Source organism: Rhipicephalus sanguineus, chromosome 2 (assembly GCF_013339695.2).
Source record: "Rhipicephalus sanguineus isolate Rsan-2018 chromosome 2, BIME_Rsan_1.4, whole genome shotgun sequence".
Lineage (NCBI taxonomy): Eukaryota > Metazoa > Arthropoda > Arachnida > Ixodida > Ixodidae > Rhipicephalus > Rhipicephalus sanguineus.
In genome coordinates, this window is record NC_051177.1 from 118,352,436 (window position 1) to 118,364,802 (window position 12,367).

At 46.7% G+C, this 12,367-nt stretch overlaps 1 protein-coding gene across 1 annotated transcript in view; it reads right to left on the bottom strand.

Moving 5' to 3' along the window:
- Positions 1 to 12,367, bottom strand: part of LOC119381831 (ubiquitin-like modifier-activating enzyme 1) — a 59,115-nt gene that overhangs the window by 32,965 nt on the left and 13,783 nt on the right. Inside the window, exons 9-12 of the mRNA XM_049412906.1 lie at positions 11,206 to 11,352; positions 8,139 to 8,309; positions 7,172 to 7,276; positions 1,433 to 1,513 (exon numbers count right to left, since the gene is read on the bottom strand). Of these exons, the coding sequence (XP_049268863.1) occupies positions 1,433 to 1,513; positions 7,172 to 7,276; positions 8,139 to 8,309; positions 11,206 to 11,352 (504 nt within the window). The remainder of the gene's footprint in view (positions 1 to 1,432; positions 1,514 to 7,171; positions 7,277 to 8,138; positions 8,310 to 11,205; positions 11,353 to 12,367) is intronic.

Below are 12,367 nucleotides of genomic sequence, written 5' to 3' on the forward strand. Positions count from 1 at the left end.
TATAATTAATTAACGACCCCTGCGTGTCGGGGAAGTTGGGGCTCTGTATTTCGCTGTATGCACCTTTCTACACTTGACAGATCGGACTCTATCACGTCTTAGTGGTAGGAAATCCACGCAACGACGCGTTTACTGGGGAATCTGAATGACGTCGTAGAAGACCGGACACTGTGTGCGCTGTGCTGCAATACATCGGACTCGTGTCTCGGAAGCAGGGAAAATCACCGTAGTTGTGCGTGCCGTGTCGACCATGCACAACGACGCGTTAGTTGGGGAAACTGAATAGCGTCGCGGTAGGGCGGGGCGCGTCCTTTAACAGATCGCGCTCGATCGTGCCTAAGAAGTAGGAAGCTTTTCTGTACAGGTGAACGTGCCGTGTCGGCCACGCGCGGTGACGGGGACACGGTCGCTTGCCGTCGCAGTGTGCGTCGAGTGTGTACAACACATATACCGCTCGGACTCGTGTCTCTAGGCATCTCTCTGCAGCTACATGTGCACGTGCCGTGTCGACTATGCACAACGACGCGTTTGCTAACCACAAACAACCTAAATTTCAATTAATGCAGGCATGTTCGTGATTATTGGGGGTGGAGCCCTTCTTTCAGGGCCCCGCAGGCAGTAACGGCTCGCTGGGCCTGGTCCCATTTGCAGTTCCGCGAGTCGCGGCGCCCACGACCAGCTCATACCTATGAGTGTCGTCCAGCAGTGGCGATAAAGCAGCTCGAGGGCGTAGCATGAATTGATATGTGATGTGCCTCAATTATAACCAGCCGTCGCCATCCGAGATATACCTCCGTCCGCTTCATATATGTAGAAACGTGGTAAGGCGATGCGACTGGAACTCTGAGCGCACTCTGTGCCCCCTACATCTGAGACCGAAGTCGACAGGGCAAGCAGATGTAGCTACGGAGAGATTCCTACACGGCGACCATAATGCGTCGTTGCGCGTCGGTTCCCTACTTCTGAGACACGATCGAGTCCCATCTGTTAATTGTAGAACGGCGCATGCAGCGAAAGAAAGGGTCCCGACTTCTGCAACGCGTAGGGGCCGTTAATTATAACGGCCGACGTCAATGGACCGCACAGGCACATGCAAAATGCACGGCCGATTACGCAGGAACCTTACGGGAAAGCTGGAACTGCAGGAGCAAATTTAGCCACTAGATATGGCGGCAGTCTGGCAACACTGATCCCAGAGTCTGGCGACAGACTTCTGCAACACCAAACAGAACCCTGCCGTAGCGATACAGGTTCACTATCGCCAGCACACTTGCAAATCACAGAACTGCGGCGAGGTAATCTTTCAGCGTAGGACTCAAGTAATTGACGGCTTCCTGTTACATTTCCGTCTGTCTTTCGTGCCTCATGTCTACGCGCGGAAACTTCACTGTGCGCGAATGGACGAACTGCGGAGTGTTTGTACGCTTCTCACCACGAGGTAGTTCTGTGACAACAGCATGCGTTGCACATCCGACCCAAACACGCAGGCCTGCGCGCCGTACCGCGTGAGCGCCTGCAGAATGAAAGAAAAAAAGAACGAAAATATACCACGTCGTTTCTGTTACATCAAACTTATAAAAAGAAGTGCTCTACATATCGCACACACAAACAGAGTTCAATGCAGAGAACATTGCTATTTAACATTTTCTGCACATATACAATTTCTACCTTAAGACGTTCTCCTTTTCAGGTGACCTGGTAAACATATAATTATAAGCATTTAACTTAACACTTGTATACACTTAAAAAAAAGCAAGAATTCGGTAATTTTCCTTCATAAACACAAACACTTCGTTATTTGCTTGCACCAGAAATCGTAACCACATTTCCTCTACAGATGAACTTGTTGAAAATCTAGCCGTTTATGTTTTAATTTTTTTATTTTTCAACATTTCTATAAACACGGATGAGGTGCCTAAGACAAGGTGACCGGCGTTTCGATAGGTGGACCTAACTCTCAAAAGTTCCCTTATCGTTGGCGTGTTAGTCTCAAAAGCAGCTCTTCATGACTGCTCTCTAACTGCTTCCTGCAAAAAAAAAAGGAAAGAAAAAAAGGAAAAGGAAAGGGAATTAGTGTAGCCACTTCGAGCAAGTGAGGATAGTGATGGGTAGAATTAAATTTCTAAAAAAAATCAGCGACGATTACGATACTGCCTGATGCGAATTATGAGCGCAGCTTCGTGTTGGGGCAAGGCCAACTATGTTTGAAGTTTTGGCTTTCCGCAAGGTATCGACTACGCCATAAATCATAATTATTGCGATAGCAATTATATGGACAGTCTCGGCTGGAAAATGTCCGTCCCCGTCGCCGTCAGTAACCGTATATGTTTAAGTATGTATATATATATATATATATATATATATATATATATATATATATATATATATATATATATATATATATATATAGAAAGGCCACAAAGAAAAACAATTAAGAAATTCTTTTCGACGCGCGGAATCGAAGGGGCGACCTCTCGCTTTGCAGCCTGCCGCGTTAGACGTTAGGCCACGACAGCACCGTCTCTCAGCCTGCTAACGGCGAGCTATTTATATACACCAGGTAATTCAGCATGCTTTTTTAGTGGCCACATAGATGGCGCGACGTGCGCGCGTGTTGCGCACTTTAAAGATCTTCGCCCCGCCCCTGCGAACGCCGTTGCTGTTCGCTCTACAGGGCGTCGTCGCTTTCGTGCGCTTATCTCAAGGAAAGAAGGGGCGGCCGGTGGGGTGCTTCGCTTCGCTCGCTGCAGCGGCCGCGTTTGCGAAAGGAGCGCGCTGTTCAAACAGAAATAAGTAACTGTGACAATTAGTTCGCGCTCGTCTTGTGTGTACTTGTTCGTTTGTTTCGTGCGTCCTGCTTTATGTTTGAGCAGTGCGCTTCGAGTGTCGAGCTGTGACGCATTAGTTCGCGCTCGTCCTGTGTGCGTTCTTTTCGTGCGTCCTTTGGGCTCGAGCGACGCGCTGGCAATTTCGAGCTGCTTTCCGTTCTTCGCGTTACATTACAATTTATTGCTATCGCAATCATTGCTTCGCCGTTGCGGCGAAACTCTTTTTTTTTATGAAGTAGGACAGCACCCACTGCGCCACTATTCGTCTTTCTGCGGATAAGCGAGGTACCCGCTACACATCTGTAAGGTATTATGTGCACTTTGTTGATGCTGCGTTTCTCTGATGACGATGAAGAATTATGGCTGAGCACATTGCAGCGGCTGGGAAGATTAAAACCACACACTCGTTGCGAAATTGGCATTGTGTGATGACTGGTTGTTATTTTACTCTTCTGCCACGCTATATTGCATAGGTTAACGCGACTCCTTGCCCGACATGACGCCTGTATAGGGTGTTTTTGCAAATGAGTTCCAAACTGCCACGTAGGGGGCTCGGTTGAAATCCCATTCGATGCTGGGTATTTTTTAAAATGCGAAGCATTTCTTAGTGAGCCTTTGGCACTTTGAGCATTTCCGTCCGTCCGTCCGTCCGTCCATCCATCCATCCATCCATCCATCCATCCGTCCATCCATCCGTAAATCCATCCGTCCATCCATCCGTCCATCCATCCGTCCATCCATCCATCCATCCATCCATCCATCCATCCATCCATCCATCCATCCATCCATCCATCCATCCATCCATCCGTCCGTCCATCCATCCATCCGTCCATCCATCCATCCGTCCATCCATCCGTCCATCCATCCGTCCATCCATCCATCCATATCCATCCATCCATCCGTCCATCCATCCGTCCATCCATCCGTCCATCCATCCGTCCATCCATCCATATCCATCCATCTCCATCCATCTCCATCCATCCATCTCCATCCCCATCCATATCCATCTCCATCCATATCCATCTCCATCCATCCATCCATCTCCATCCATCCATCCATCTCCATATCCATCCATATCCATATCCAACCATTTCCAACCATCTCCATCCATATCCATATCCATCTATCTATCTATCTATCTATCTATCTATCTATCTATCTATCTATCTATCTATCTATCTATCTATCTATCTATCTATCTATCTATCTATCTATCTATCTATCTATCTATCTATCTATCTATCTATCTATCTATCTATCTATCTATCTATCTATCTATCTATCTATCTATCTATCTATCTATCTATCTATCTATCTATCTATCTATCTATCTATCTATCTATCTATCTATCTATCTATCTATCTATCTATCTATCTATCTATCTATCTATCCGCCTACGTCTGGGTGCTCCCATAATTGCCTCCTTAACTTGGTGTAGACCAACATTGGCATGGGAGGGTAAGAGGATTTGACGGATATGACTGTCGGGTCATGACATGAATAACGTGAAAATCCTGTCGCGTACGTCGTCAAACCCTTTCCTCGGGACACCTGTGGCACATACCCGTTTACCACGGGCCGCAGTGCACGGGTTATGTGCCACAGGTGATTGAAACTTTATATCTACCCAGGAACGACGAAAACAAAAATTGGTAATTTAAATGCGAGACCGTTAAGAACGAAGAAGGGAAAGAATAAAAAGATTCGGCAGATCCCACGTGCCGTGGGAGTCGATGTTATGCGAAGCATGCGGCGGGAAGGTGACTGTGGCGTAACTTTTTTTACTGAGCGACACGTTACAAAATTACGCTAAAGATTTGTATAAATTTTATACGCATACATATATGTTGAAGAGCCGCATATGTGTTACATAACCAGTTGTTTACGGTTGGGTAACGCTGCCAATGGCAACGTGGGTATTACCAACACCAGAAGCGGTAAGCTGATATGTAGTGCTTATACGTGTCCCGAGAACGCACGCACGTTTCACGAACTCGTGTGCATGTGTGGAAGAAGTTCTTGACAGTTCTTGAACAAGGGCATCATCACCGTGATCAGTGAGCACCAGCAGCTGGTCATGACTTGTTATAGGATCCGGTCGTGATCGTGGTGACGAGGGGTCCATGTGTTGTGAAGTATGTGGTATAGTAGAGCTGTTGGAATTCGTGGATGCCTCAGTCATTTCATCGACAAATTATGTCTCCATAGAGCCGGCGACCTGTCGTAATCTGAAGCCACCCTTCGCGTTGGTGAGGTATAGGCCGTCGAGGCTTGTAGGCCTGGATTGTGCTACGTAGACCAACATCAGTGGACGGTGCTTGTCGTACTCGTAGACTACCTGTGCGTATGCGGCCTACGTAGCCTAGTCTACAAAGTGGCTGCCAATCAATCTGGCATCATCATAGGTCAGCATGAGGCCATCGCCAGCCTCGTAAGAAATGAAGTACTACTGCGTCGTTCTGGCGGACGAAGTCCACTTTACGGTGCATTAATGTGGATATCATACATAACTTTCGTTAATGTATTCCTGCGGGGTCGTGCAATGTTTTAATATAGCTTGCTGAATCATAGGCATACAAACGTAATGTTTTTTAGACTGCTATAAAAGTGGAGCCAACACTGGAACCACAGACGTTAATCTGATATGACGCCTGTATCGTAGGAGTACACATCGTAGGAGTATCATGTAGCGTTTATTGCTTTCTTGTAAAATTACATGGCAAACACCACAACCACAATTAACGTTGCACCGATATTACGCCTGCGTAGGCTGTTTTTCCAAACCAGTTTATAGACCTGGTGTGGCTCAGTGGTAGAATACCTGAATGCCACGTAGAATGCTTGGGTTCGATTCCTGCTGGGATCCTGATTTTCGTTCTTTCCATTCGTCGAGTCAACGCTGTCGATGTTGGTTTTCCTTAGCGCCCTAGCATTTAAGTTAATAATGTCTGTTCTCGCCGTTCCTGGGTAGATATAAACTGTCAATCACCTGTGGCGCATACCCGTACACCACGGCCCGTGGTAAACGGGTATGTGGCACACGTGTCTAGTGGAAAGGGTTTGATGACGTACGCGACCAGATTTTCACGTTATTCGTGTCACGACCCGACAGTCATATTCGTAAAATCCTCTTACCCACACATGCCAATTTTGGTCTACACCAAGTTAAGGAGGCGATCATGAGAGCTCCCAGACGTAGGCGGCTAGATAGATAGATACGTAGATAGATACGTAGATAGAAAGGCTCAAAGTGAGAAATGCTTCGAATTTAAAACTTCGACCCCAGCAGGAATCGAACCCAAGCATTCTTCGTGGCAGTCAGGTATTCTACCACAGAACCAAGCCAGGTCTATAAACTGGTTTGGAAAAACAGCCTATACAGGCGTAATGGCGGTGATATGTAAGTTGTGGTTGTGGTGCTGGCTATCTAATTTTACAAGAAAGTAATAAACACTACATATGTACTCCTTCGATACAGGCGTCATATCTAACGTCTGTGGTTCCGGTATGGGCTGCGCTTTTACAGCAGCCTAATAAATATTGTTTGTATACCTATTATTCAGCAAGCTATATTGAAGCATTGCTCGACCCCGTAGGGGTACATTAACGAAAGTTACCTATGATATTCACATGACTGCACCATAAAGTGCACTTAGTTTTGATAATACTGATGTATGCACTCTAACGTGAGGGCTGACGTTACGTTGCACCATAAGTTACCCTTTAAACGCCAGTGTTGTCGACATGCCTGGTAAGCCCACGATGTGCACACAGCCTCTACCCTTACAATAACATGTCGATCCACATCGTAACGCTTGGCTCAAAGCCATAAAATACAGCATAGAAGTACTCGCTGACTGCTTCGCATGTAACCGATTCCCACAATGCGTGGGATCTGCCGAATTTTTCTCATTGTATTTTTTCACGTCTACCGTTTACGCCACCGACGGCGACGGTGACAGCGACGGTGACGGCGACGCCGCTCAACGCTGGAATGAGCGCCTAAGAGCTGCTATCTAAAAGGATACAAAGTCTGTCCGGAGCACCTTGTTGCTGTTTTATACAACTTTTATTCCAGCCCGCATTGCCAGCTGCGGGCTCACACCTGAATATTAACATTTCTCATGAAATTGCTTAAACCACGCAACTATTGTTATCGAGTGCTATTGGTTGCGAACAAGCTTGCCGAAAAAAAAAAAAAAATATATATATATATATATATATATATATATATATATATATATATATATATATATATATATATATATATATATATATATATATATATATATATATATATATATATATATATTCGGCCTATCTGACCATCAATGCAACTCACGAATTCGGTAGCGTACACCTCAGGAACACTGGCCTTCTGTGGGAGGCACTCGAAGGCGTCGAAGTAGAACCACTGGTGGATAGGAGTGAACTTGCCGCTGCACGCCTACGCGAAGCAAAAGCTTTGTTAATCAGAGATAAGCAAGGCACCATAAAAACCCTTCACGTTGAGAACAATTAGTGGTGAGGTGACTTATGTTAACACTTTTATTTGAATTAAAGCGCGCGCTGCATGGTTATATTATCTGTCAAGTGAAATGTAGGGGTATATAGAGGATGTTTATTGTTATTCATGAACAGGATATAAAGAGGCGATTTAAAACTATTAAAGGGGCGATGTTCGAATTGACCTTTTCCCACATGGACGAGTGCAGCCTTGATGCTGCGCTTCATAGAAAACATAGTGATGCCTAAACTTACGAATGCCGAAGCGGCACCCTGCGCGGCACAACAGTTCAACAATGATAACTGTTGGGGTTCTACGTCCTAAAACCACGATATGATTACGAGAGACGCCGTAGTGGAGCGCTCCGGAAATTATGACTCCACCGAAATGCCGCTGCTGCGGCCGGAATTCGATCCCGCGACTTTACGGTGCTTGACAGCAGTCAAGCACCGTAGCTACTATAGAAACAGCGCAGGATATAATAGGGGAATGCGACCCTCAACACGCGTACTGCGTATACTATATGAAATGCCCAAGCGTTGAAGACTTCATTCCAGCACTTGCCTGTGTTTACAAACATTGTCATGGGCGTTGGAACCAACCGTTGTCATATATTAGCAATTTCTCTTTAACCGGGACAGTGTCGCCCAAGCCACAGTTGTCTTAGGTTGTCGCTTAGTACAGGAGCAGCCTATTTGTAAGTATAGGGCTAGTCACCCATTAAATATAGTCTGCAGGCGCGGCCGAGTTGTGAGAAGCGAGTGCTTTCTCAATTGGTAAAGCAACGAATTCGGCAGCGCACCTTGATGACCTCCTGTGCTGCGATGCTGCCGATGACAGACTGCATGGGACACAGGGAGCCAGATGAGACACAAGAGAGCAGAGTGAGGATCTTCTCGTCAACTTCCTTGAGCGGCTCGGCCTGCAGGGCGTTCTTCTCCTTGGCAAGCTGCACCACCTCCGCTGCCTCGTACTGCGTCCGCATAATTAGTCGCCATCGTAAACTAGACTCCTTTTTAACATAATGGGTAAGATGTTAGCAGGGTTAAAATGTCCGAACAGACTACGCTGCGGGAGAACGGACGGATGTGAAAATCTGGCAGCGCTATTCGCTAAACTTCTAATCGAATATCGCTTAGTTTTAGGCCTCTTTAGATTCTGTCACTTCGAAAAAAAAAAATTAAGGAGGCTATAAAGTAATCGCTCCTATCCGAGGTCCAACGCGAATGTTAATCGATGAGTATAACATCGTTCACATGTTTCTGTTGTGCTGCAAGTGCGCTTGGAGAGAGAAGCTTTAAACGATTTTTAATACGTTGTCGAAGTCCTCACACCAGGGCCCGAATGGAGGCTGTCGCGCCACAGACAAGCGAAATGGGCTCTAGCAGGTCCCGACGCTTGCCGTGGCGCAAGACTCGCTCCCACTTCAACAGGTTGGTGTGGAGGTGCTTGGAGGAAAGATGGCTTTAGGTGGACGTTGGCACTCCAACGTGCCATCCATCCTCCTTGGTGTCATCAGACCTCGGCGGTACGCCGCATCCTCAGCATTTATTGTGATAGCAAAGCGCTTAAGCCCAGTTTCCGTGCATTGTGTACTGAACAGTGTAGAAACGTGTGTACTAAGAAGTTTATTTCACGGATGCCCCAGTTGTCAACGTTTCTTTTTTTCCTTTGTCGTTTTCGCCATACCGCTACAACTGTATGGGAGGCATGGCCGCTTCAGGTAAATCTTTACCTTTAGCGGTGTTTCCTTGCAAAGTTGGCGTTATTTTTACAATCAATAAGTAAATGAAAACGGCATACATACGTTGTGTAAAGCCGTTCGCGCCTCCCGTGTACGTTAAGTGTGAGTAATAAATATTTTAGTTGTAATATCAAGCTCAATTTATTGCTCGCGCTGGTCCTCTCCTGTGACGTTGTCTGAAGCCTCCAGTGTGTAACCACACGCAGCATAAAAATAACGGGACAACAAAATTACATATAAATCAGAAAGCAGACACGAACGTGGGCGCCGAGATCATAAAAATTCAAGAAGTACCTGCTAGGTGGTGCCACACAATGCCACGCCGCAACAAACGCAGGGATCTTTCGAAGCAATCAGACAGGGCCTAACAGCTCCAAGGCCAATCGGCGCGGAAAAAACAGCGGTATCGACGAGATCGCGATATTCGGCAATGTACACAAGAACACCCACACTGCTTGCGAAGGCGCGTAGTATATCGCGTACGAATATAACTCAGCGAAACAGCTAACGAAGCTGTTTAATTTCCAATTACCTCCTTCTCAACGCTCAAGTAATGCACACCAAATTTGTGTTGGTAGAATAGGACAGATGATCAATCATAGCTGAAACACAGCAAGTATAATCCGAAACATTTCGGAAGTTAATAGTTTTCAGTCAAGACGTCTCCGCCCGGGAACTTAGCTTTTGATGTTAAAATTCAATGACGACATGATGGAATTTCAAACATATAGCATTAAATGTAAGCTTAACCATCCCCTGACCAAGAACAATGCAAAGTACTGAAGTAAGTACAATAGCAGGCAAAATGTGTTTCGAGCGGGTGCACCATCAGGTATCTGCTGATAATTTCGACGTGTTGCTCTCCATCACTGCTGCATTATCAGTGTTCTTTCTGGAATCACAAGGTCACTATATGAAAAGCTCGCAGGGTCCCTTAAGCAGCCACCTCAGTCGACTCGAAGGCGAAAGCCATCTTCTTTTCCTTCTAAGTCGATGTATTCAACCCCCCGTGCCCCCCTTCGAAAGCTTTCTGCAACTAACGTGATTTTGCAATGCTTCCGGGATCCTGCCTCCGGGATCGGCCCACCTCTCACCAAGCAATGATGCCATGTGATGACGTCACGAAGTGACGTCAAGATGGCGTCATATGGAGACCTCATCACGTGATGATTTTCTGCATCACTCGTGTTGATGCCACAGACGGGGAACGCTGACGCGGGACGGCGGTCAATTTTCGCACTTGAGGGGCATCTAAGGCTTTCGCCTTAATAAACGGCAGATCGGAGCGTTAACAAATATTTTAGTTCACTTGGCGACGTGATGCATCATCTAAGAGATAAATATCAGTAATTGTGCTTTGTTGCAGTTATGAAGACTGGCGTAATGTGTCTAAAAAATGTTACGCCATCTCCCACTCAGAAGAACCATGATGGGATGCGAAGCAGCATTGGGGGTGCACACCAAGTTTCCGTTACGTTCACTCGGCGTTTCCGTTAGTGTGTGACGTTTGTATTTAGTGTATGTGTTACCATTACGTTGTGTTTGTGCGTTGCTTTCCGTTAGCGCCGAGTGAACGAGTGGCGCCGACGTTGACGTTACAACTCATCTGAACGGGAGCGAAGCGAGAATGACGGAAGCCTACCGAGCGCACGCGCGTATATACCCATGAAATGGGGGAGGGAGACGAGAGAGTGCGTAACAGGCTGTATTTGGCTGCGGCGCGGCTGCATCACGTGAGAGGAGAGGCTGCGCCGCGGCTGCAGCGCGGGGTAGGAGAGGAGAGAAGGCGACCGAACACCTGCGTAAAGGAGGAGAGCGGGAGAGAGAGTAGGCGCATGCGCAGTGGAGCGCAAACGCCACTACCGCCACCGGACACAGCCCCGAACAAAAGCTGCTTCGCATCTAAAACTGATGCTGCGGCTTCAAAATTGCTTTTCTTGCATTCGTTTAAACGTGTTTCCAGTAATATACATAAATGGTGCAGGACGTACAAGCACAATTTATTGAATGCTGTGCCTGAGAGAGGTAGCATCCATCGTACGCTTCAAAACCACAATGACTGCATATGAACGTACAGGTTTCCCCGTGAGCTACAGCACCAACGTGACGTTCTATGCTTTCTTACCATGTCCCAAGGACGCGGCAGTCGCTCGTGCGCCTCCTGAAAGGCGTGCAGAGCTTGGAATCCTAGATGCAGCTGTGCGCCGCGGTCTGCATTCGGCGAGTCACATGTGACGAACTCTGGGTTCAGGAGGGATTCCTTCAAGGGTTGCTTTAAAAATGAAAAGAAGGCCCGTAAAAGCAGACGTTGGCGTCGACCATGGAGGAACTTGTGAAGCAAGTGAATGACCACCATATCAGGTGCATCGGAGAAAGGCGGAAGAGAGTACTGGTTTCACACTAGAGGCACTGGAACGACGCCCGCTCTTGCGATAGAGAGTTTTACCGGAGAAATTTGAAAGACCTTTCGAATAAAATTAATGCCCTTAAGAAATATTTTTACGTAATAAACCTAAATACTAGGAACGTGGCATCTTCGCACCATTTTCCGCGCTGTAACCCTCAAGCGTAACCACAAAGCTAGCTAATCACACTTAAAGATAGTACAATTCGACGACTAGGAATAGCAGTAGTAGAAGTTGTAGTTGTAGTCATAGTAGTAGTAATAGTAATACTATTGGTGGTGGTGGTGGTGGTAGTAGTAGTAGTAGTAGTAGTAGTAGTAGTAGTAGTAGTAGTAGTAAAAAAGTAGTTGTATTAGTAGTTGTAGTGCTAGCACTACAAAGCGCTCAGGCAGAATTAATCATAATTATCAGCAACAGCATCAAGACTCTGCAGCTGCGCAGGTGAGCGAGGCACTTTACGGATGCGTAGTGGGTACTGCGCCAATTCACAAAAGGAATACTTATGGTGTAGCGGACACTTCGAAACTGCATTTGCAGTAGGCATTCTAGGCTAGTTTGAAACGGCCAATGTTACGCGCACAGACGTACCTTTCTTTGCAGCACGGATGAGGTGTCCACCGAGACGCGAAGCTATAGGCTAGCGATTGAGACGGCGATGCGTACGGGGCCCGATTGCGCTATCGCGTTCTACTCTTGAAGGCGAAGCTCAGGCGTCCTCCAAGTTTTTTAACACGAAAGTGTTTTATGCGGGGGTCCACCACGGCTCCACTGACGTATTTCCGTCATGAATATGACGTTGTAAAATATGAAGACTAACAGTGGGCGAAGAAAAAAACCAGAAGAAAAAGTTCCGTCCCCGGGAATCGAACTCACGGCCCCTCG